The sequence below is a fragment of the Salvia miltiorrhiza genome, chromosome 3 (assembly GCF_028751815.1).
Source record: "Salvia miltiorrhiza cultivar Shanhuang (shh) chromosome 3, IMPLAD_Smil_shh, whole genome shotgun sequence".
Lineage (NCBI taxonomy): Eukaryota > Viridiplantae > Streptophyta > Magnoliopsida > Lamiales > Lamiaceae > Salvia > Salvia miltiorrhiza.
Genome location: NC_080389.1, coordinates 15393915 through 15420256, shown reverse-complemented (window position 1 = coordinate 15420256; position 26342 = coordinate 15393915). Strand labels below are relative to the sequence as shown.

Below are 26342 nucleotides of genomic sequence, written 5' to 3'. Positions count from 1 at the left end.
GTTATATTCTTCCATTTATAATTAATTTAAGGATAATTGTGCTATTTAAAACTATATAATCTATAAAAATATTATACATTATTTCTGGTACCATTGAGTTTTTTGAATAAAATTCTATTGATCAAATATATATATATATATATATATATATATATATATATATATATTATATACATTATTATCACTATTATGCTTGTCTTTTAATAGAAAATGCCTAAAATGGATGGAATGCCCAAAAAAAATTTGTTTGCTATTATTACTATGCTTGTCTTTTATTATTATTGATTCTAGCTTGTAATTTATTGAAAATATATAATTTATAAAAATATTGTTCGTTATTATTGTTATTATGCTTGTCTATTAATAAAAAATGCCTAAAATGTACGAAATGACAAGAAAAAAAAGTTTGTAATGTATTGAAATTAATTTGTAATATATTAAAACTATATAGGATATGAAAATGTTGTTCTTTATAATTACTATTATGCTCGTCTTTTAATAAAAAATGCTTTAAAAATACAGAATGTCCCCAAAAAAATTGTAATGTATTGAAACTAATTTGTTATATATTTAAATTATATAATCTATGAAAATGTTGTTCTTTATTATTACTATTATGCTTGTCTTTTAATAAAATAATGCCTTAAATATACGGAATGTCCAAAAAAAAAATTCTCCGGGACCGTGTAAGTTCAGCCCCCTCCCAAATTAATTCCTGGCTCCGCCACTGATGTCCCTTATAGATATATTTGTACAAATACTTAACAGCGCTCTGATCCAGAGCATACCTCGACATTAATATGACAATTGTATCTGAACAATTACATGGTATAACCCATTGTTGTCTAAGTTTGCATTCCGAACACGTACAATTGATCCATTTTTTCTTCTTCTACAAATTGGATATCCATCTTTACCTTGTTGTGTGCTTTTCACAATATGGTCGTGGATAATGGCATTTGCATTTTCCTTTCACCATACAAGGATTATTTAGATTTTTCTCTCCACAAGGTCCATGCATCATATGTTTTTTCATAAATTCAAATAATTCGGAACTATTTTCTTGATCGGGAAGTTCGATACTTACAAAACTTATCTATTTCACTTGTCGTATTCAACTTATACTCAGACTTGAAATTATCAGCACGTGCACATGTGGTAACCCTCTTTTTTGAAATTCAACTACATCAACATGTGCAGTTACATGTCCAAAAATTTCCCTCTTAAATAATTGATCTTAGTTACATGTCCAAAAATTTCCCTCTTAAATAATTGATCTTTCAAGTCTTGCAATTTTGCTCGAAATACTCGTGTAGTTAAAGTTTGGACGATTTTGAGTTGTTTGACCATCATATAATGCTTCTTGTATTTCTTTCCACTCTAGATTGCAAGTCATTGTAATGAATAGATCCGGTTTCTCAAATTTTTGTGCTAATGCCAATGCATCAAGATATCTACGACGCATATCTCTTGGTTCTCCTATAAATGTTACTGGTAGAACAATTATTTTGCCAACTTCATTCCCTCTTAATTCTCCATCAAAGACATTATCCACAATTTCTTGATACAATTATGCTCTCATACTTGATTGGTTTTGACGAAAAAAATCAAGTATTGTTGTCTCCAATTTTATATACATATCCATGATATATTACTGGAATAATCTTCCAACTAATAAGAGTATGGATTGTCTTGCATTTTTTATTTGTATCTTATAGAAAATATATTCTCTGTACGATACATTCTTAACGTTTTGTCTTCTAACACCTATAAATATAGAAAAATACAACATAAAAATAATAAAAGTTATATTATAGTGATTAGTGAAATAAAATAAAATATAACAATATAAAAAATAAATAATTGTGTCAACAATTCCTTAATTATATAAAAGAATCTCAAACCAATTAACAACCAAAAGATTTTCCATTCAAATTATGTTTAGAAATTTAATTAAATGTATTCATTATCACCTAAACACTCTAAATACAAATCAACATTTTATCAATTCAGGTCATTCATGTACCGATAGTTAGTGGTAAGAGCAGGAAGACTTCAAAGTATATTTTTTTTTTCGCATGCTTAAATCCTAAAGTTTAATACTACAATTTATCAAATTAGTAAAATAAATTATAAACATTATAAAACTATAAAATATGATAACTATTTAACTAATTTAATCATCAATCAATTATAAAAAGTTAATAGAGATACCTTGTTCTTCATTGGAGATAATATCGCAGTTATGGTTCTTGCTAATAAAGTAGAAGTAGAAACAAAATTTCTGTTACGATTTGAAGAACATGGGATCAATCTTTTTAATGTTTTGATATGTCAACCTATTTCGCCAATTGGAAAAAGAAATGGATATTGCAATGGATCATAACATTCTCTTTCAATATTTATTCAGTTCTTGATACATATATGAGGTGTGCACCATTAAATTAATTCTCTATGTAAGGAGAGCTATGAAACTCAAAATCTACAATAATTGTATATAGTTGAAAGAGAAAAAAAGAAAACAATAAAAAAATATAAAAATGCAAACGAAAATTAAAACATGAAAGTAATTATCAAAAATGTGAAAAAATATAGACAATACAAATCAGCTTACATAAAAAAATTAAAAAAAAAAACAAAAAAAAACATCTTATTTACTTGATTGACTTAATGACAGCTGATGCATTTAAACATAATTGAATATTTCGAATTTTCAATGCAATAAATTCTCTCTCTATCATATCATTCTAAGCCACGATCTCATGCAATTCTATTTTGTTTTGTCCTCGTTAACTCCATTATTCTTCAATTTAATCGAAAATTTCATTCTAATCCAGCTCGTTGTTTGTGTTTCTTATGTTCAAAATCGTTCAGGTTTGAGACATCGATATGAATCCGAATAATATTTTATTTTATATTAAATTGTAATATTATAAAGAGAAAAAAGGGATTAGAAGTCTAGTAATTCTTGTGTCTTGTGTCCATATGTCATGAAACATCTTTCTTTTAATTAGAAAAATAGATTATAACTATATATAATATAAAATATGTAGAGGGGTAAAATAGACAATCTACAAGTTGTCCCATAGAATGCTTAGGCTCTTTTTCTATTAGTATATATATATATATATATATATATATATATATATATATATATATATATATATATATAGATTGGAGGAAATTGAAACAAAGCAACCGATCAGTCGTGAGGAAATAAAACAACACAAATAAGTTCATGTTAATTACAATTTCGTGAGGATGTTGAAAAACATTCTAATTAAATCATAATACTTTTCCCTTAGGACGTGTTCTTTTTTATTGATAAATTTATCATGAGAAGGATTAACAAAAGAAAATTTCTTTTAAATTCCTTTTTTTCCCCTTATATTCTACAAAAGATAATTCTACCCTCTTAAATCCCTTTTCTTTATTTATTTTTCTCATTTTTGTAGAAAATGAGAGGAAAAAAAGAAGAACTTTTAAAGGAGAAATTTTTGATATCGCTCTTTTTTTTATGATTAATTTATCAGCCAAATAGAACACACTCTTAACTAAAAAAAATATTAAACATCATCTCTAATTTGCAATTATTTTCAAAGGTCATGCATAATTCAAAATTATTCCTAGAGATCGTTGCTTTTTTGCTAATATTCTTGTGTCAAAATGACTTTGTTTTATGCACATGCATAGCCTCGATTGACTGGAAAATTCCGAAGAATTGACACAAATCGAAATATTGTATCTTAATTTAAGAGATTTAAAGTTCGTGACGAAATTCTGAAAATTACCCTGGGAAATAAATTAGAACGAGTCTTATTTGTAAGAAGTAAACTATTGATTGTAAATATGAAAAATCCATTGTAAAATTCTTGAATTTCAATTAGTTTTTATAGGATCCTCAGTGAATCCTAAACTCGTGAAAAAATGGAACTTTTTAATCTATATTCATTGTTAAGGAAAAGGAAAGAAAGATGCAAACTAACAAAGAAAATAAATACGCCTAAAAAAACAAAGAAAATAAATAAATTTTAAATTTTAAAAAGGATTTATCATTCAATCCTTCATTTTTAGGAGTGATTGGCCAAAAAGAAGTATGAACATAATGTAAATGTTTATGGGTTCAAAAAACATAATGTAAATTTTACGAGTAGTGTCGTAACTCGTGCGTTATCAATCACGTCACGTGGATAAAAGAATTCCCACCATTTCATTAATTTCAAAACCGAGCTTCGTATATAGAGATCCTCATGTGGAGTATATTTTTTTTATTTTATGAATTTATTTTGTAACTAAAATCTCATAAAATATTATTAGCATAATATAATGAATTGTATAAAAATTAAAGTTCGATCAGTTCTTTCAATCATTTATTTGAAGTTAAATAAAAAAACAAATATTTTTTTTTATGTTTTTATAAAGTTAATTAATGTTGTCAATGAAAATTTATGAATTACTCCATTAGAATCAAAATAAATATATGAAATAAAAATGAACAATGTTAATATGAACTAAACATGAACGATTCTCATAAAAAGTGCTCATGGTCATGGAAGATCACTAAATTCCGTTCTTCATAAAATATATGCGTGCAAACACGAAAGCTGGCCAACTGCCTCTGTTTATAGTTAGGGCATAAATGTAGATAAATAAATAAAATAACTAATTCATAATTAAATTTTTTAATGTATATTAATAAATATTTATTCATTTTCAAAATATTATCATGTGGATCGGAATTATTAGATTTATGAAAAGCAAGGTGTATATGAAAACGGCACAAAAACTATCCTATCATGCCATCGATCATGGTTATAATAGTACATTATTATTAAACTGCAAATTATATTCATGGAGAAAAAAAGGAAAAAAAAAAACCTTATAATTCCATGGAAGCACAAAGAGTTAACGAAGGGTCAAACCTCATTAAAATCATCTTAATAAAAACTCAATGGGAAAAACATTATGATGGTTATAATAGCACATAATAACAGTGGAAACAGATGAACCTAAATACGGATCTATGATGCATGGTTTTATATATGATCATTGAGATAACACTTGTTATAACATAATGTTTTTTTTTTTGGCTGATTTGTTATAACATAATGTTATGTTTTAGTGAAAGTAATAATACTACTATTACTATATATTAAGATAATATAGTTGATTTTGTAAGTTGGGATGTCAGCTTTAGGAAAAGCTTGAGTAAGAGAAGTGGGAAGAACGAGAATAAAGCTACACCCATCCCTCTATGTCTATCCACCAACCTCATTAATCATGCTCATGCCAATCAAAACAAATAACCATTCAATTTTGTTTTCAAAATTCATCTTAAGATCAAGGACAAATACATACAGTATATTTTCGTTTATACGAAAAAATTGTCGCAAGTATAAAAGGTTTTTCAGAATTGATTTTCTTTTATTGTTATTTAAAAGATTGGCAGCAAAATAAAAAAATAAAAAAATAAATGTTCTTTTCGCGAACTTAATCCGCAATTCTTGAAATTCATTTTGGCCAATTGACCTTCTTGAATTATTTCATTTTAAGAACTTAAAATATTTGTGTCAAATATATTGCCCGAATACGGCTGTAAATGAACAGAGCTATTTGCCAGTTATTCAAGATTCGGTTCGAAAAAAGCTCGTTCGGAGCTCAATTCGATAGTAAATGAGCTGAGCTCGAGCCTGATTTCGAGCTCGAGATTTTTATCGAGTTGAGCTCGAGCCTGATAGTACTCGGCTCGTTGAGCTCGCGAACATGTTTGGATTCGATTGTTCGCAAATATGTGTGTGAGCCTGTTCACGAACCTTCAATCGAGCCTTCAATCGAGTTAGTACACGAGCCTTAAACGAGTCGAACTCGAGCTCGACTTGTTTACTCTTAATAAGAAGTTTTTCTTAAATTTATAGTGAATTCGAACTCGAACATCTAACGAACTGAGCTCGAACTCAAGCTCAAATTCGACATTATCGAGCATCACCCGAGTCGAGCTCGAACCGAACTCGAGCTTGGTAAGTGGGTGACGAGCCAAGCTCGTTCAACAAAATAAAAGCTCGAATCGAGCTCAAGCCAAGCTCGAACACCCAAATATTTAAATGAGCCGAGCTTGAGCATGCTAGTATTCGGCTCGGCTCGGTTCGACTCGTTTATAGCCCTATGCCCGGAAGATCAAAAGACTAATTAATTTGGATACGTAATGCATGTATACCATCGAATATTCAAGTAATATTAATATACTATATAATCATACATGCTCTTTAGATAATGCATTTTATATACTTATAGTTGTGCACTTTTAATGAAAAATATAGATTATACAAAGATCAACAATTCAGATTAGATATAATAATTACGCATTTTTAACAACAAATGTAGTTTCGATTTTTGTTTTCTTAGAACTTCTTGCAATTTTAATAAATTAAAGCGGCATCGTTTTGAATTTTTATCCACGTAAATGTCACGTCGCACAAGCCTAGGCTTAATCGGTTGATTGTAATTAATGATCATGTTCGTATTAATTGTTTGGGTATTTGCTATAAGCGAATATTGATCGTACGCGTCAGTTTCGTAGAAATTAATATAATTTAGATCATTAGGATGTATTTCTCCAATAGTTAATACTTTAAACCCCCTTCATAGCTTCCAAAATTGGAATATAAAATTTTTATTTGGTGCAGACATATTGTCAAAATTTGCTTTGTAATAGAAACAATTATTTAATTATATATATATATATACACACACATATAAAATACACTCATTTTGTTTTTCCCACGAAATATATTGTTATAAAAAAATAATACAAATAATTCTTTTATAATTAACTAGATAGCTTAATTAATTTAATTAATGATAGATGACAATTATTCATGAGTGACATGATTTTTTTTAAATACATTTCGTAATCAAAACGACGTCGTTTTGAAAAAAATAATATAAAAAATTAATTAGAACATTTTTGTAATAACAATATATTTAGTGGAAAAAAAAAACAAAATGAGCCAAAATTTGTGCATTTTATTTATAATTCTCAAAGTTCGTGGGAAAAATAAAAATAAATTAAAATTCTTGTATTTTTTGACAACTTTCAAAGTTCGTGAAAAAAATCAAAATTGATCCAAAATTCCTGTATTTAGGCGTCACTAATCCTAAATTAAATAAAACAAAACTTTAGGAAGTGAATGATACTATAACGCAAAGCATGTGATATGAATTTGATGAAAATGGTAAGAAAAGGCTTTGATAGAAGTCAAGATTGTGTTTTAAAAAGGTTAGGCAGATATCCTTAGTGTTTGAGATTACCTGAAATGGTGGCCGCTTTGGTTACCGCTCATCGAGTTTCTTTTTCCTTTAAAGGAAGGTTTACTTGAACTCGATTGCACGCACTATAACGAGCTTCCTCCTTCACATGTCACACTCAACCGAATCATTCCCAAAAATGAAAAGAAAAATTAAATTGGTAACATGCATTGTGGTAATATATAAAACAATGGTTAATGATCATTTAAATTTCTAGCTTCCAATCAATTTATAAGCTCCAATTTGATTTTTCTAAGAATTTGAACAATTGTCTCCTCGTTGTTTGTGCAAAAGCAAAATGTGTCCACCCCTCGTACCAAATACAATGTTGTTCCAACGAAATTCATCGCCATCAACAAATATTGATGATCACAATTCATCGAGGTCGACAAGTAATAGTCACAATTTATTGGTAAAATATTAACCTCATCAAGCCCACCAAATCCCAATCTCTCAAGAGTTTTAAAGAAGCACTTCCCATTTTCTAAAAATAAAAAATCCCAACAACTTGAATTTTTTTTTTTTTGAAAATATTAAAATCCATATATCTTGACCATGTGGTGATTGGAGCTAAAACGTTGCGTAGCGCACACCAGAAACCACAGCAGATAAGATATTCCCCGAATAAAGCGCATATCCCACTTAGAGACAAACACTTCCTCAATAAGAGCTATATTCTCCAAAAACACAAGACAACAACATTAATTTACAAACTCCAAACTGTAATCGCAAATAGTCACAGCATCAAAACCACAAAAAACATCTCCACAACATATCAAATTAAGTAATTCATCTTCCTAGCCTACAATATTTACAACCCAATCTCAAAACAAAGGTTTGAAGCACATACCAAAATGGATGATGGATCTCGAATGTAACTACAGTGGGCTCCAACATGGAGAAACAGATTGCAAGAAACTAAAGCAACAAACCCACGTCGCCCTTTCACCGACACAGATAGCTGAAAGACGGCCGAGGAGGAGTGGCGCCACGCCACTCTCTCAACTCACTTTTAGATATATGTATGTATGTAGCAACAACACCCTCTACTCGGATTCCATCGATTGCCGCTCCTGCACGGCTAGATGCTCCGACACATCAGCCAGCGACTTGAGGTTGCATTTGATCAGCGCCTCCACGAAGTAGCACGTTTCGTCCTTGGTGTTCCCTTCCGGTACATCCACAACGAAAGACTCGATCACCATTGTCCCCGCCCTCCCATCAATCGTCTCTGGATGAACGGTGATGATGGAGGAGTAGTTCTGCGATTAATAAAACACAAAAACGCCGCTCATACCTTTGCCCTAATAAAGATCATCATTGCTGGAATTTGTCGTATAGTTTTGGCTCAGTAGTCTCAAATCACAAGCCAATTCATTACGCATTCAAGTAAAGATGATGATCATGATGATTATGACGACGACACATTCAAGCAAATGTATCAAACAATGTGTTTCTGAATACGTAAAAATGGATAAACACCGTGATTACCACATATTGTTATTATAATCAAGCTAATTTGACCTAAATCAGCCACCGGAAATTGGGAATCAATAAGCAAAAAACTGGAAATTGAATCGAGCAAAGCGGAAAGGGAGAAAATAACCCTAATAAAAAGCGTAGATTTCAATTTTTCAATCACGAATGCCAAACAGAGAAATGTAGCTGATTCCGTCCAATGAATCGGAAAAGCAAAGGAAAACGAGAGAGAAGGCGGCGGTACCTTGAGGCGGTGATCTCCACCGACAATCCGCACGCTGAAAATGTGCTCCTCATCATCGAGCAGCTCGAGGCGTTCCTTGCTGGTGGTGGCGGGCAGCCCCGATTTGACATTAACCTCTCTCACCGTCCCAATCCGCAAATCGCCCTGCGCTATACACCGGCTCACGAATGGCTTGTACCGCTGCGGCTGATCGAAGCGCCGCACCAGCGACCACACCTGCGGCACAAATCACAGCTCAAAAATCTCCGGCGCAAAAATCCAATTAGAAAATGAATCGCAGATCTGAGCGCGGAATCATACGAGGGGGAGAGGAGCTTTGATGTGTTTGACGAGGGAGGAGGAGCACTGGTTCTCGGCGACGTCGTGCTTGTGGTGCCTCCGGATGAAATCCTCCTCGGGTCCGCCGCCGTTGATCGGGCCGACCATTGTGGGAATCAACGGTGGAGATTTGTGAGGGAGGAGGAAGTGGATATTGAGGAGGGGATTGGTAGTGGGTGGGGAGAGGGGGAGTGAATGACTGAATGAGAACCAAAGTCAGAGCTTTCACAACAGTCCAAAACACACCGCCATTGGCACCTGCAACTTGCCTCAATGGTCCAAATTTATTTCTTTAATATTTCATCCACATCAAATCAAACAATTATCAATAATATTCAAATAGTACACCTACATTAATAAATAAATACATTGAACATCACTCACTTTTCATCTTGAATCCTCTAGTTAAAAATAACTCATTTTTATAAAATTAAAAAAAAAATCGTCTCATGAGAGTGTGCATGATTGTTGGTAGCACGAATTTTAATTAATATTAGGTGAATGTGTTATTGGTGATATAAGTGACCCACTTTTATTAGTGGAAGAAGGAGTCCCAAAAAAAAATATAGACTTTTGTGAGGCTCAAAATAGAAATTAGTGCAAATTCTTATGAGACAAATAGAGTAATATTTAACTCTTAAAAAATTATAAGTCCTACATTTTATCCAATTTTACATATTCTTTTTAATTTTTATGCCAAAAAGAAATGAGTCATGTTTATTGGGACGGATGTGGTATTACTCATCTTCCTCCATAAAACTCAAATTTTTAATTGTTACTTGATTTATTCATAATAAATGTAGTATTTTCAGCCCTAAAAAAAATATATTAGTATTTTCATTTTAACACCTAATAATATCTTTTTAGTTTTATTCACATTCAATATTTATAGAAACTCGTCTAATTAACTATTTAAAAAATAATCTATTAGTATATCTTTTTCATTTCTTTATATGTATCTCTCAACTATTTTTAAAAATTCGCTCCCAAATCAGGTCACAAGAGGAAGTATACCATTATCTAGCTTTCTTCTTGTTTTTGAATTTAGGGATGAAGAGATATGTTATGTTGTCACCGTTCTCATTTTAGCCTATGTTAGCCTTTTTTTTATACATTTATTTAATTTTAAGGTTAATTGCTTGTAAATTCACGAACTTTAGCGAAAATTTATTTTTAATACGTTCTTTTAAAATTTCAATTTAATACACTAACTTTGACTTGTTGTTCAATTTTAACAACCATTAAATTTTCGGAGACTTAAAAACACACGTGACACTGACGTGGCTTTCCGGCACACGCTTTTGTAATTGTTCGCCGATGAGTAATACGCAGTGTTTTAGAGAAGCTTAAAACATCGTCGTTTTTCTCCGCCCAACTGGCCCTCCCTCTTCCTCCGCTACCCCGTCGCACTCCATCTTTCTTCCGCCACACTCCCTCTTCTTACACATTTTCCGCCGCCCCACGACCCTTCCTCTTCCTCCACAATTTGCAGATCTAGGCCCGTGACCCTCCATCTTCCTCCGTCGCCCCGCGGCCCTCGCTCTTCCTCCATGATTTCTGCCGCCCGCCGCCCTCTTTCTTCCTCCATGATTTACGGATCTAGGCCCGTGGCCCTCCTTCTTATTCTGCCGCCCCGCCGTACTCTCTCTTCCTCCCGCCACACTCCCTCCTCTTCCACGATTTTTGGCACTCGTCGCCTCCCTCTTCCTCCACGATTTGCAGATCTAAGCTTACAGCCCTCCTTCTCCCTCCGCTGCCCCACGGCCCTTCCTCTCCCTATCTGAAATTCTTCTTCTCCTATGATCCTCTTCAAACCCTCCTCTCCTTCATCCTCCTCCTTCGCCGCGCGCCCTCCCTGAAAACCCTCATCCGGCGCAACGGCATAGCGGAAGTAGCGGAGGATTTGGGTGCTCTGTGGCTTGTGTATGAAGCGAGAGGCGCACCACATCTGGACTCCGAAACTAGAAGCCACGTCATAGCCTCGTGTGTTTCTAATTCGCCGGAGATTTGATCGTTGTTAAAATTGAACAACGGGTTAAAGTTGGTGTATTAAATTAAAATTTTGAAAGAACGTGTTGAAAATGAATTTTCGCTAAAGTTCGTGAATTTACAAGCAATTAACCATTAATTTTAATTCACAAAAAAATAATTATTAATTTTATAAATTACATAAAAATTAAAGCTCGTTCTGTTATTTTATTCATTTATTTGAAATCATAGGGAAAATGTACAAATTAAGTTTTCATTTTTATGTTATTTATAAAATCAATAGCATTAATAATAAGTTTTGAGAAATTATAATCAAAATAAATACATAAATTTTTTTTAAAAAATGCTATCATAAACTAAACAATAGAATATATAGCATAATATTCATTTAAGGATAATTTATTAAAATTAACACTGTAATTTCTTACCTTAATAAAGTAAAGAAATAGTACTGAATTACGATTCTCGTGGATCCATCCCATGTAAGATCATTCTATCTGAAGGAAAGTTTGGGCCAACTTGAGTTATCTATCTAACAACTTTTAAATAAAAAAGGAAAAGGGCAAAAGGAAAAGGCTGAGGTAATATTATAATAATTGAGTAAAAATGAGTGGAGAAGAATTGTGTGTTAAAGGGTATTGGTTGGAGATGGGTGTAGGGTGGTTTTTACATTTTTGATTGGTTTAAATTGAAGCCTACTTTTGTGGCAAGTGAGATTGGTTAATATTCTAAGAAAAGACAAATAGGGATAGTTGAGTTACATTAATAGGTTCCGCAATTTTCTCTTATCTCTTGCATGATGGGATTGTTATTGTCTTTTTGAGTTTATCTTTAACCAATAGTCTATTTTAAATAAAAATTTCATTTCGTTAAAAAAAAATTACTAATTTCTTCAAGTAAAGTCTTTGATTTGACTTGGTCCCGGGAATATAGGCTCCAACGCGTGAAAGACAGACTGTACAAATATGGCAAATTTCTGTAACATGAGACCATGGACCTTTTGCATGTCTAGCTAGTAATTTTGTTTTATTTTATTATTTTTATGTATATGCCATTTTTTATTTTTATCATTTTGTTAAATGTCATAAGAGCATCCACAATGGTGGTGTCTTAGAGGGGTGTCTTAGGAGCAGTGACGGACCCAGGATTTTGCATTCGGGGGTGCGTCAAATAATTACATATTGACATAATCATAAACATATAAAATACTTAATAATAAAAATAGTACATTCCATAACATTTTTCACTTTTAAAGTTATATACTTCAAAATGCAAAAGAAAATAACATATTTTGACGAGTCTTCGTTTGTTGAAAGCCATTGACAACCTCATTACTAGAAATTTGTAGAAACACATCTTTAATTTTCAATTAAGGTGACCAAAAAATCATTCAAAAAATGATCTATAATTTATAAATATATAATTAAAATTAAACAACAATTTGCATGCACTCAATCAAATTATCAATTCACAAATCCACCGCATAAATTCATTGAGCAAATTAAAGACACACGCTTAGTTCAACCCCACAACAAAATAGATATCCTAGTTAACCAAGAAACACATACACACAGTGTCAAATTCACCCATTACCAATATTGTATATATATACTAATTCTTTTTGATATTTTTTGGGGGTGCAACTGTACCCCCTTGTTCTCATGTAGATCCGCCAGTGCTTAGGAGTGGGCCCCGCCTAAGACACACCCCTCTCCAATGCATTGTGTCTTAGGTGGGTGCTTAAATCCCTATTTTCACAAAATTCATATTTCTACACTTTTATTTTTAAATTTCTAATTTCATTAAAAATAAAATTAAACATTACAATAATTTAAAGACATAATTTAAATACAATAAAAAAAATAAAAATTACACTAATTTTCTAGGACTCAATCGGACCAAAACGAGACCAAATGTATTTTTAATTCAAATTTCATTAAAATTTAAATTAAACATTGCAATAAAAATAAAAATTACATGTCACACCCCAATTCTTGAATGAATAAATATAATCGACGTGCAACTAATTCATAGAAATAAACAAGGAACAACCTTGTAAAAACCCGAAATAGGATAGAAAGTCGGGCTATGCCCCTTTGGATCACAAGTTTTGTTTCATGCTTCTGAAAACCAACATTCATTGGCATAAATTTAGTAGTGAAGAGTCTAAGCTCGGTCAGCTTTATCATTTGAAATTTAACATGAAGATCTTAAGTTGGAAAAACAAAAGACTAATATGAGTAATTGCTACAGCGGAAGTCTAACATAGGAATTTATCGCTAGCCTCAGCTCCGTCCCGTCAGCACCGGCCAGCCAACCTGAAAACATTTGAAAGTATTTTTGGGCTAAGTACTAATGTACTTAGTGGGCATGCATTTTCTGAAACATTTTATATTTTAATAAAGACAGTTTATCCAATCATACTTGACATGACTTAGAAGGTTTTAAATTGAAATAACTTCTAAGCATGTTAAAATATTTTCTTTCATTTGTGCGCACATGTCACACTCCCTTTCTGTTACTCGCTGTGATCCCGGACCTCTAGCCACCGACGGATCTCCGTCTCCCGCTTACTTGAACTGAGGGCGTAACCCAGACAAGTTTACTTTGACCTCGGGACGCTACCCAGGCAGGCCTGATATTTCTCATGCTCCGGAACACATCCAGCCGAGCACCCTTATAACGCCTCTGGTTAGAGCCCGATGGAGATCAACCCACCGAGTCAACTAACAAGTGTACACAATTCTCAAACAACGTATTAGGTCATAAGAGAACCTCAATTGATTAACTGTGCGAGCCTTAAACAGAGAGAGTGCACATAAACATTTTATTGGATAAACAGTTTTTATTACATTAAATAAACAATTTGCATTTCATTGAAACATTTAGAGCTTAATAACTCAATCATACTTTGTACATTTGGAAAGTAAGCCCACCTGGATAGGCAAAGCCTGAAGATCATACACATAACAACCTGTCTTGGGAAAACAGCGCTAATCCCCCTGGTCACAAAGCCTACAAGAAATTCTATTCTTAATAGGTCTCGTGAAGCTAATCTTAAGTCATGGTGTCATGCTTATTATTCTATGATTCACTTAGCCGGGTTTTCAAAATTTAGTAAATAAATAATTGAAAACTAAATTCTTGAGTTAAGGACACCAACAATATCCTTACTCGATTTTCTTAAATAATTGGAATTATAAATAAAACCAATTAAATCATAAATACTTTTATTGCAAAATGTAATGCAATTTCATGTCATGCTTAGCATATAATAAGTAATAACTTAAAATACGCACATAATAATAATATGATATTATTATGCAAATTAAAATAATTAATCAAACTTAATAAGTCTAATTAATAAATATTGGGTAGCCCATTTAAAATAATTAAATCAAAGACACCCTCCCATTTTTTATAAAATTTCGTAGCCCAAAATACAAGGGCAGCCCAAGTTTATTATAAATAAATCGGCCCAACTCTTTTGAATTAAAAGGTCCAACTGAAATAAAGCCAATGCCCAAACTGAAAAAAATAAACAAAAACTCGGCCCAATTAAAGAGCCCAACTGAAATTAAAAGAAAAGGCCCAATTTTAAGCCCAACCCCAAACCCTTTTTCTTCCTTTCCTCCTCACTCAGAAACGCACACACACGCTCTCACACAGACCACGCTCAAGTGGAGGCGCCCTCTCTCCCTCGGAAATTCCGCCACCGCGAACGCTCCTCCTCCGGCGAGAAACCGACGACCGGTCCTCTCCCTCTACCTACACAAACACACGCACCCAGCGGCTGCGCCGCCCAGCCCTCTCTCCTTCACGCAGCAGGCGCAACCGCCGCGGAGCGCCGCTGTCTCCGGCGTCCTCGCAGCAGATCCGCCGTCGCCTCCCTCGGTTTCTCTCTCGGCGACAACAGCCCATGGCTGCCGCCGTCCTGATCCCGACAAGACTCATCCCAGCCAGACCAGACCACCTCTCTCTCTCTCCGGCCGTGGCCGGGCAGCAGCGGCACCGCCGCCGTGCCCTGCCTCCCTCCGCTGAAGCCCAACCTCCCATCTCTTTCTTCTCTTCTTCCCCTAGCTGCGCCCCCAACATCTCTCTATTTCCCTCTCAACAATCAAACACACGCGCACGGACATGGCGTAAGCCACGCCGCCACCGGATACAGGACAGCAAACGCCCCACCGCGGTGCGCCGCCGCCTGCTCCTTCTTTTCCGACAAACAGCCGAAGCTACCTCCGTCTCCGCCCCGCCCGAAATCGGTAAACCCTAACTCCTCATCTCTTTCCCATTTTTTTCTTTTTCTCATCTTTTTTTTTTAAATCAAAACTGAAATACTTCTCTCTTTTCTCCTCTTTGGCAGATCGGAAACGACGACAGGTTCACCGCCGCCGCTCCGTTGCCGACGATGAGCCACCGAGGCTGTCATTTCCCGACCTCGACTCATTGTTCGCTAATATTTTCACCACGCCGCAAGTATACGGGTAGTTGTAATATATGGAAGCAAGGTCGTATCCCACAAGGATTAGTAGTTCAATCTAGTGATTATCCTAATTCATTATGCTAGAGCTATTTAGACTAAACAAGGAGGTGAGTGGTTTGATTAACTAACAAATTCAAAGACAAAATAAGAACAATCAAACAAAGTGGATTAATTAAGTGATGAAGGTGGTTTAGGGATTAGGCATCGATGGATTAGCAATGGACTTCAAATTAGCTCAATATTAGTCTTGATATTCCTATTTATCTAGAGTGATCTCCCCACTAGTTCTAGCCCCCTCCCGGACGACTAAAACGGTAGATTACGGGTCATAGTTGCCGTCCCCGGTCAACTTCTAACCTATAACTCCCAAAAGCACAAAGGATCGGTAAACTCTCACCCAACTCTCAACCTCCCGGTTTATTGAGTCAATATGTTTCAAGCTCCTAATCTATTATGATTATCCTCTCCCAATTCAAATCACAAATTAGAAATGCATAGACAGTGACCAACAATCCATACAAGAATTAAAGCTAGGGCTTGAAAAGATAATAACAAGGAAATAATCAAGACATATATTAAGCATAATAATCAATCCATCACATAATCAACTAGCCTAATCCCCAAACCAATGGGGGATTTTATCCAAACATGTTCACAAACAACAAACCTAAATCAAAGAAATACATAAATGAAAGAGAGAGTAAGAAGTGACAAATCCTATTAATGAGCTTTCTCCAATCTTCTCTCCTCTTCAATGCATTCAATCTTGGTAAAAAGATGTGGTAATGAAGGCTAGGGTTTGGTGTGGAGGAATTGGGGAAGATGGAAAATGGGTGTGTTGAATGTTGGGGATGATGAATAATGTGAGGAAAAGGGGGAGAAAGGGGTTTAAGGGGTGAAAAACCCGACTGGGGCCCACTTGGGGAGGCTCCGCCCTTTTCCCGCGGTCCTGGCCCGCGCCCGCGGCCGGCAAACGTGGGGGAGAGTCAGGGGACCCGCGGTCCCGCCCCGCGGCCGCGGGTGGTGACCGCGGGTGTCTACTGGAGTCGGGGCAGCTGACCCGCGGTCCCACAAAACAGGGGTGTCAAACATCAAATCAGTTCAAACATAGGGTTTTCATGTGCAAAATCACTTTACAACTGTAATACTCAATATAAAGTCTTTTATTCATCTGTAATTTCATTTCACATATAACATATCTTGTAAACATATAGTGAAACGTCAAGTAACTGTGTGTGTTGGGATTCTGTGTTGGTGATTTGGAGAATTAAACAAAATGGGATAATACCTTGAGTACACGGTGTGTAATGTTTGTTTCTTGTTACTGAAAACTTTTTGTGGTTTTGTGAAAGTAAATGGAGATGCTTTACCCAATATGAATCTGGGTTTGTGTGGTCCGAAAATGTGCAGCTGTTTAAGGCTCTGAAATTCCAGTTCATGAATTGAGAAGTAATGAAAATTGGAAGAGAGAACCTTCTATTCATTCCCCTTTCTTTTGGAAGAGAGAATTCGTGAATTGAGAAATAATGAATGCACTATAGTCTTGGCAGAAGAACATGGCAGACAAGCTTTACTCAAAAGGCTATAAAGTAGGACTAGACCTTTGAGGATTATAGGGAGTGGGTGGAAAGGGAATTTGACAGGCATAGGGTAGTTGGTAAAGAGTGTAAAGTGTGGGTGTTTATTGGATTAATAAAATCCCTCAGGATAAAATATCGGGACTGTAATAATACTTCAGGGTTCGCTAAATAAATAGCTCGTGAAAATACTTGAATGCTAAATTAAATAAATATGCAATGCATATAAATTCAATAACTAAATTTACAAATGTTTTTGTAAATCACTTTTGTTGGAATTAAAATAAATTAATTATTTTTCTCAATCCGGCGTGAATCATCTTAAATCTAAGTTTAAAATAAATTCTAAATTTAGCTCGAGGAAACGGGGTATTACACCCCTCCCTCCTTAAAAAAATTCCGTCCTCGGAATTGCATATCTGATAATCTAGCTGGGGATACTAGTCTTTCATTTCATTCATCTCTTTCGTGGCCTTTTCCATCCTGTGATGGTTCCACTACATGATGAGAACAAAATTATTGTCTCATAAAACTTGAACCTTGCGATCAAGTATCTGGACTGGTTTTTCTTCATAACTTAAGTCCTGACTTGGACTACTTTATCTGGTTTAATCAAATGCTTTGGATTAAACACATACTTTCTTAACTGAGAGACATGAAACACATTGTGCACGTCTCCAATACTGGGTAGCAGCCAACCTATAGGCTACAAGGCCTATCTTATCTAGGATCTCAAAAAGTCCTATATAACAGGGTTGTAACTTGCCCCTCTTTCTGAAACGTATAACTCCCTTTGAGGGAGAAACTTTGAGGAAAACTCGATCCCCAACATTGAATTCTAACTTCGATCGGCGTTTATCGGCGTAAGACTTTTGTCTATCTTGAGCTTCTTTGATTCTTTGCTTGATGTGGTCGACCTTCTCAACCATCTGTTGGACTAGTTCAGGACCTAACAGCTTTCTTTCACCCACTTCATCTTAGTAAAGTGGTGAACTACATTTTCGGCCATACAAGACCTCATCTGGATTATTCCAAATGTTGCTTGATAACTGTTGTTATAAGCAAATTCTTCGAGAGGTAACAATTTCTCCTAACTTCTACCTTTGTCTGCGATAATTGTTCGCAACGTAAATTTTAAAATCTGAATCGTTTTTTTTTCTGACTGTCCATCAGTCTGAGGATGGTACACTGCGCTGAAGTTCAGCTGAGTGCCTATTGCTTCTTGTAAACTTTTCCAGAAACGTTAGGTGAATCTGGTGTCACGATCTGATGTGATAGATACAGGTACACCGTGAAGGCGTACTATCTCTTTGACATATAACTTTGCAAGTTTCTCCAATCCAAATGTCATTTGAATTGGTAGAAAGTGCGCTGACTTTGATAATCGGTCTACTATGACGCTATATCTCTTTTCATTCTTGTTCACCAGAAAATTTTCTTTAAATTCTGGTGCATCTTTGTACTGCCTGGATGTGCAGTGTATGGAGTATCATGAGCCTCGCTCATAATCTTGTTCTTTAACTCTTCTTTGTGTGGCACACACAATCTTTCACTAACCATAAGTGCGTTATCATTTGCTTCAGTGAATCCTTTCGTTTCATTCATTCTTGCCGCGAGACGCATCTTCTCCAAGAACCAATCTTCTCTTTGTGCTTTACACAATTCTTTCTCTCAAACTAGGTTTAGCTGTCAGCGCAGCTACACAACCCGATACTGAATCTGGGGAATAAACAATCTCTAAACTGAGTGAGGCGAACTCACGAATCAGCTCCTTCTGTTGGATAATGAAATACCCTAGCTTAGCCTTCGTCTTTCGACTCCGAGCACCAGCTACTACGTTCACTTTTTCTGGATGGTAACTAACGGTGTTATCATAATCCTTTACTAATTCGAGTCATCTTCGTTGTCTCATGTTCAAATTCTTTTGCTCGAAGAAGTACTTTAAACTCTTATGATCTATAAAGATCTCACACTTAACTCCATAGAGGCAGTGTCTCCAAATCTTCAGTGCGTGCACAACGGCTGCTAGTTCTAAATCATGAGTTGGGTAGTTCAGCTCATGGGGCTTCAATTGACGAGACGTGTATGCTATCACTTTCTGATTTTGCATCAACACGTAACCCAATCCTAGTTTCGAGGCATCAGTGTACACCTCAAATTCTTCATTCTCTCCTGGTATTGCTAATACTGGTGCAGTAGTCAACTTAGTCTTGAGCTACTTAAAACTTTGTTCGCACGCTTCAGACCAAACGTATTTAGTCCCTTTTCTCAAAAGTTGAGTCATTGGCCTAGCCAATTTCGAGAATCCTTCGATAAATCTTCTGTAGTAACCTGCTACACCGATAAAACTTCTAATCTCATTAACATTTGATGGTGCCTTCTATTCCTTGACTGTTTCGACCTTGGCGGGGTCTACTTTGATTCCTTCAGTCGACACTATGTGACCGAGAAACATAACTTCCTTTAACCAAAATTCACACTTGTTGAATTTGGTAAACCATTTCTCATTGCGCAGGGTTTTGAGTACGATGCGTAAGTGCTCTTCATGTTGTTCTTCGGTCTTAGAGTATACGAGGATGTCGTCGATAAACACTAAGACAAAACTATCGAGATACTGATGGAAAACTCTGTTCATTAGGTCCATGAAAACTGTTGGGGCATTCGTTAAATCTAAGGGCATCACTGTGAATTCGTAAAGTCCATAACGCGTTCGAAACGCTGTCTTTGAAATGTCTTCTCTTTTCATCTTGAGTTGGTGGTAATCAGATCTTAGGTCAATCTTGGAAAACACACCGGCTCCTCTCAACTGATTTAACAGGTCGTCTATCCTCGGAAGGAGATATCTATTCTTATGAGCTTGCTTCAACTTCTTATAATCAATACACATCCTTAGTGTATCATCTTTTCTTTGACATCTTGAATTAGTGTTCCCCATAGTGACATACTATGTTGCATGAAACTAGGTCTGGTGAAAATTTGGTAATTCATTGGGAAAAATATCTTTGTACTCTCAAATCTGTTGAACTTCCTTAATTGTTTCCTTCGTCCTAAGTCACCTTCTCAGATTGACCAGGGAATTCTAACATCAAACTTTTCTCATTGTCTTCGTAACTTTCACTTCGAGGATTAATGGCACTCCTTCTGCCATGTAAACTCATTTTCCCATTTCCAAATGGTTATTCAATGTGGGTTTCTAAGATTCCATTGTGGTGGCGTTCCAACTTTATTCTTGTTGTAGCTTCTGGCACTTTAGCTAAATCATTCACTCTCTTAGCTTGAGCCTACTAGCCTTGGGGTTGGGTTATACCTTAAGTGTAGTTCCAGTGCTTTCCTTCTATTTAAGGGTTTCCTACATTTCTTTCATTCCATTTCCTTTTTCTTTACCTCCATCTTGAGGTGGTGTACATATCTTGTTTGTGCGTGAACTTTTTACTTCTCCATTTGTTGTAGTGACTCGGTGGTGAGAGTCTCGTTCATTGCTTGTTCCTTCATAATATCTCCCTGGTTCACTAGGGGAATTGAATATCTCATGACGCGATTCATTCACGAATTCCTTTACGCATTTCTTATTATTGTTCACCATGTGGACCACATATTGACAGCTGGTTGAAAACTAATGACAAACTGAGTAATTCTAATCGCTACTATACTTATCGTGATAAAAGGATATTCTATTGTGACAACTATATAGTGCGAGTCTCTATATATTGTGATGATGCTCTACCTCGGGATCAAAAATCTTAAGTGACAATCACCGAGATCTTAGTCATGTGGGCTGGCCAGACCCAACAAAACGAATCACTCAGTCAAATGAGAGCTTCGCCCCTAATCATGTCAACGTCTTATTCATGTAAGGCTCTAGTCAAACTTCTAACTTAAAACACTTACTAACAAGTACTTCATCATAAGTTACTGATACCATGAAAGTCCATTCTATGTCGTTCTAGCAAAGCTATCGCGACTAACATCATAATCATAAGCAACATAAGTTCTTATGTGAAAAACTTAATCTCACCGCTATTGAAATAGCTCAAGTGAATCCTTAGTCTTAAGGCAGTGCCTCTATGTTGTAACATCTCTATGTTAAACATTTCTATCTTACCAGTCTTTACTTAAATCGATCAAGCGGTGCTATCACGATTAACATTCTCAAAACATTCTTGGGTGGTACTCAAACAGTTTGTAAGAGGATCCACCATTCTAATCGTTTAGGCAGCTAGCCTAAAACGACAACATAAAGCTTTCTCATTCGTTCATTCTCTTTGAAACTTGAAACATGTTGACATTAAATGCCACATGAAACTTTTCTATTGCCGGGAAGATTCAAAGAATCTAACTCGACCATACATCTGGTATTCGTGAAAGGCTCAATAGTCCTAAACACGACTTTAACTCATCTTATCGTTAAGGGCTCGGGTTGTCCCAAACACGATACTTACTTATCTTATCGTTAAGGGCTCGGGTTGTCCCAAACACGATACTGAGCTTGGTTATATGAGTCGGATAACAATATGAAAGCGATTAGCAATTCATAACTTATAACATATGGAAAGCGATAAGCAATTCACATAGCATCATTCATTGAAGCGCACACTTTTTCTTGGAAACATTCATAACATCTGAAATACATATATATATATATATATATATATATATATATATATTTTTGAAACTATTATCGTACCTTGGTTGCGGCAGTGTGACGGCGAGCTGAGGGCTATTGAAATTCTTAGAAGTCTAGAGATAATATTCTAGACTCAACATCAAAAGCTTATGGTTATCAGAAACATGAAAGAAAACTCATGCTCTGATACCATTCTGTCACACCCCAATTCTTGAATGAATAAATATAATCGAGGTGCAACTAATTCATAGAAATAAACAAGGAACAACCTTGTAAAAACCCGAAATAGGATAGAAAGTCGGGCTATGCCCCTTTGGATCACAAGTTTTGTTTCATGCTTCTGACAACCGACATTCATTGGCATAAATTTAGTAGTGAAGAGTCTAAGCTCGGTCAGGTATATCATTTGAAATTTAACATGAAGATCTTAAGTTGGAAAAACAAAAGACTAATATGAGTAATTGCTACAGCGGAAGTCTAACATAGAAATTTATCGCTAGCCTCAGCTCCGTCCCGTCAGCACCGGCCAGCCAACCTGAAAACATTTGAAAGTATTTTTGGGCTAAGTACTAATGTACTTAGTGGGCATGCATTTTCTGAAATATTTTATATTTTAATAAAGACAGTTTATCCAATCATACTTGACATGACTTAGAAGGTTTTAAATTGAAATAACTTCTAAGCATGTTAAAATATTTTCTTTCATTTGTGCGCACATGTCACACTCCCTTTCTGTTACTCGCTGTGATCCCGGACCTCTAGCCACCGACGGATCTCCGTCTCCCGCTTACTTGAACTGAGGGCGTAACCCAGACAAGTTTACTTTGACCTCGGGACGCTACCCAGGCAGGCCTGATATTTCTCATGCTCCGGAACACATCCAGCCGAGCACCCTTATAACGCCTCTGGTTAGAGCCCGATGGAGATCAACCCACCGAGTCAACTAACAAGTGTACACAATTCTCAAACAACGTATTAGGTCATAAGAGAACCTCAATTGATTAACTGTGCGAGCCTTAAACAGAGAGAGTGCACATAAACATTTTATTGGATAAACAGTTTTTATTACATTAAATAAACAATTTGCATTTCATTGAAACATTTAGAGCTTAATAACTCAATCATACTTTGTACATTTGGAAAGTAAGCCCACCTGGATAGGCAAAGCCTGAAGATCATACACATAAAAACCTGTCTTGGGAAAACAACGCTAATCCCCCTGGTCACAAAGCCTACAAGAAATTCTATTCTTAATAGGTCTCGTGAAGCTAATCTTAAGTCATGGTGTCATGCTTATTATTCTATGATTCACTTAGCCGGGTTTTCAAAATTTAGTAAATAAATAATTGAAAACTAAATTCTTGAGTTAAGGACACCAACAATATCCTTACTCGATTTTCTTAAATAATTGGAATTATAAATAAAACCAATTAAATCATAAATACTTTTATTGCAAAATGTAATGCAATTTCATGTCATGCTTAGCATATAATAAGTAATAACTTAAAATACGCACATAATAATAATATGATATTATTATGCAAATTAAAATAATTAATCAAACTTAATAAGTCTAATTAATAAATATTGGGTAGCCCATTTAAAATAATTAAATCAAAGACACCCTCCCATTTTTTATAAAATTTCGTAGCCCAAAATACAAGGGCAGCCCAAGTTTATTATAAATAAATCGGCCCAACTCTTTTGAATTAAAAGGTCCAACTGAAATAAAGCCAATGCCCAAACTGAAAAAAATAAACAAAAACTCGGCCCAATTAAAGAGCCCAACTGAAATTAAAAGAAAAGGCCCAATTTTAAGCCCAACCCCAAACCCTTTTTCTTCCTTTCCTCCTCACTCAGAAACGCACACACACGCTCTCACACAGACCACGCTCAAGTGGAGGCGCCCTCTCTCCCTCGGAAATTCCGCCACCGCGAACGCTCCTCCTCCGGCGAGAAACCGACGACCGGTCCTCTCCCTCTACCTACACAAACACACGCACCCAGCGGCTGCGCCGCCCAGCCCTCTCTCCTTCACGCAGCAGGCGCAACCGCCGCGGAGCGCCGCTGTCTCCGGCGTCCTCGCAGCAGATCCGCCGTCGCCTCCCTCGGTTTCTCTCTCGGCGACAACAGCCCATGGCTGCCGCCGTCCTGATCCCGACAAGACTCATCCCAGCCAGACCAGACCACCTCTCTCTCTCTCCGGCCGTGGCCGGGCAGCAGCGGCACCGCCGCCGTGCCCTGCCTCCCTCCGCTGAAGCCCAACCTCCCATCTCTTTCTTCTCTTCTTCCCCTAGCTGCGCCCCCAACATCTCTCTATTTCCCTCTCAACAATCAAACACACGCGCACGGACATGGCGTAAGCCACGCCGCCACCGGATACAGGACAGCAAACGCCCCACCGCGGTGCGCCGCCGCCTGCTCCTTCTTTTCCGACAAACAGCCGAAGCTACCTCCGTCTCCGCCCCGCCCGAAATCGGTAAACCCTAACTCCTCATCTCTTTCCCATTTTTTTCTTTTTCTCATCTTTTTTTTTTAAAATCAAAACTGAAATACTTCTCTCTTTTCTCCTCTTTGGCAGATCGGAAACGACGACAGGTTCACCGCCGCCGCTCCGTTGCCGGCGACGAGCCACCGAGGCTGTCATTTCCCGACCTCGACTCACACACAAAACAGGGGTGTCAAACATCAAATCAGTTCAAACATAGGGTTTTCATGTGCAAAATCACTTTACAACTGTAATACTCAATATAAAGTCTTTTATTCATCTGTAATTTCATTTCACATATAACATATCTTGTAAACATATAGTGAAACGTCAAGTAACTGTGTGTGTTGGGATTCTGTGTTGGTGATTTGGAGAATTAAACAAAAGGGGATAATACCTTGAGTAGATGGTGTGTGATGTTTGTTTCTTGTTACTGAAAACTTCTTGTGGTTTTGTGAAAGTAAATGGAGATGCTTTACCCAATATGAATCTGGGTTTGTGTGGTCCGAAAATGTGCAGCTGTTTAAGGCTCTGAAATTCCAGTTCATGAATTGAGAAGTAATGAAAATTGGAAGAGATAACCTTCTATTCATTCCCCTTTCTTTTGGAAGAGAGAATTCGTGAATTGAGAAATAATGAATGCACTATAGTCTTGGCAGAAGAACATGGCAGACAAGCTTTACTCAAAAGGCTATAAAGTAGGACTAGACCTTTGAGGATTATAGGGAGTGGGTGGAAAGGGAATTTGACAGGCATAGGGTAGTTGGTAAAGAGTGTAAAGTGTGGGTGTTTATTGGATTAATAAAATCCCTCAGGATAAAATATCGGGACTGTAATAATACTTCAGGGTTCGCTAAATAAATAGCTCGTGAAAATACTTGAATGCTAAATTAAATAAATATGCAATGCATATAAATTCAATAACTAAATTTACAAATGTTTTTGTAAATCACTTTTGTTGGAATTAAAATAAATTAATTCCTTTTCTCAATCCGGCGTGAATCATCTTAAATCTAAGTTTAAAATAAATTCTAAATTTAGCTCGAGAAAACGGGGTATTACATTACATAATTTAAATAATAATAAAAATTACATAATTTAAATAATTAAGATTTTAAAAGAAAAAAAAACAAAAAAAAAAAAAACAAAATTCCCCACCCACCACCGACTCCCCTTTTCTTCTTTCTTTCCCCACTGACTCCATTCCTTCCCCCCCCCTATCTGCGTCTCTTTTCCAGCAAAAACACAGACTCCATTCCTTCCCCCTTCCCCCCCATCTGCGTCTCTTTTCCAGCAAAAACACAGACTCCATTCCTTCCCCCTTCCCCCTTGAACAAAATTAACGATTTTTGATTTTTTTAAAAAAAAAATTGGGCGCGTCCTTCGGACGCGCCATACACTCTCCCCTCTCGCCACGGGTTGAGGCTTCGACACAGCCTCACATCTGCGCGCGGCCGCCTCCTACGCCCCGGATCGACACCGGCTTCGACGCTGGCGTTGTGGATGCTCTAATGGGCTTACATGATGTTAAATTTAATGTCTTACAAGAAATTGGGAATGATACTTTTATCTCTAGTTCACAAAATTGTGTAATCACTCTATACCATGAAATTAGTTCTATATTCTTTTTAAAAATGTGTCAAAAATATGGTTTAATTTATTAATTAGAATTGTATTAAATTATTAGTTTTCTGAAACAATCTTATTTAATTATTGTGAATAAAGTACGTGAGAATTGTATATAAATTATACTACGGTTAAACGTGTTTTCTTAAATGAGTTATTGCTGGAAAATACCTAAAGTTTGACAATTTTCCTGTTTATATCATGACCTT

At 35.9% G+C, this 26342-nt stretch overlaps 3 protein-coding genes and 1 long non-coding RNA gene across 5 annotated transcripts; 2 read left to right on the top strand and 2 right to left on the bottom strand.

Moving 5' to 3' along the window:
* Window positions 1–7961: 7961 nt before the first annotated feature.
* Window positions 7962–11778, bottom strand: LOC131017817 (abscisic acid receptor PYL8-like). Of its 2 annotated transcripts, XM_057946552.1 has the most exons (4): window positions 11764–11778; window positions 9329–9604; window positions 9029–9244; window positions 7962–8567 (listed from the first exon to the last, which is right to left on the bottom strand). In XM_057946552.1, the coding sequence occupies exons 2-4, from the start codon at window positions 9452–9454 to the stop codon at window positions 8352–8354; spliced, it is 558 nt and encodes a 185-aa protein (XP_057802535.1). In that variant the 5' UTR covers window positions 9455–9604; window positions 11764–11778; the 3' UTR covers window positions 7962–8351. The 2 variants fall into 2 exon arrangements, with proteins under 2 accessions (XP_057802535.1, XP_057802534.1); XM_057946551.1 differs by lacking the exon at window positions 11764–11778 and having other exon boundaries at window positions 7962–9244; window positions 9329–9614.
* Window positions 11779–14952: 3174 nt separating this feature from the next.
* Window positions 14953–17264, top strand: LOC131018435 (uncharacterized). The gene is made up of 3 exons (XM_057947157.1): window positions 14953–15597; window positions 15699–15783; window positions 17171–17264. Exons 1-3 carry the CDS (start codon window positions 15255–15257, stop codon window positions 17262–17264), a joined length of 522 nt encoding a protein of 173 aa, XP_057803140.1. The 5' UTR covers window positions 14953–15254.
* Window positions 17265–22267: 5003 nt separating this feature from the next.
* On the bottom strand, window positions 22268–25183 carry LOC131017816 (uncharacterized). The gene is made up of 2 exons (XR_009099870.1): window positions 24905–25183; window positions 22268–22554 (listed from the first exon to the last, which is right to left on the bottom strand). It is a non-coding gene; the product is annotated as an uncharacterized LOC131017816 (long non-coding RNA).
* Window positions 23299–24914, top strand: LOC131017815 (uncharacterized). Its single transcript, XM_057946550.1, has 2 exons — window positions 23299–24498; window positions 24601–24914. The coding sequence occupies exons 1-2, from the start codon at window positions 24156–24158 to the stop codon at window positions 24759–24761; spliced, it is 504 nt and encodes a 167-aa protein (XP_057802533.1). The 5' UTR covers window positions 23299–24155; the 3' UTR covers window positions 24762–24914.
* Window positions 25184–26342: the final 1159 nt, after the last annotated feature.

Coding starts and splice junctions, on each gene's coding strand:
- LOC131017817 (XM_057946551.1), bottom strand. CDS start 9,454: ATGGTCGGCCCGATCAACGGCGGCGGACCCGAGGAGGATTTCATCCGG. Junction 9,245..9,328: donor TCAAAGCTCCTCTCCCCCTC/GTATGATTCCGC, acceptor TTTGTGCCGCAG/GTGTGGTCGCTGGTGCGGCG.
- LOC131018435 (XM_057947157.1), top strand. CDS start 15,255: ATGGCTGCCGCCGTCCTGATCCCGACAAGACTCATCCCAGCCAGACCA. Junction 15,598..15,698: donor CTCCGCCCCGCCCGAAATCG/GTAAACCCTAAC, acceptor CCTCTTTGGCAG/ATCGGAAACGACGACAGGTT. Junction 15,784..17,170: donor TTTCCCGACCTCGACTCATT/GTTCGCTAATAT, acceptor GTTTTGTGAAAG/TAAATGGAGATGCTTTACCC.
- LOC131017815 (XM_057946550.1), top strand. CDS start 24,156: ATGGCTGCCGCCGTCCTGATCCCGACAAGACTCATCCCAGCCAGACCA. Junction 24,499..24,600: donor CTCCGCCCCGCCCGAAATCG/GTAAACCCTAAC, acceptor CCTCTTTGGCAG/ATCGGAAACGACGACAGGTT.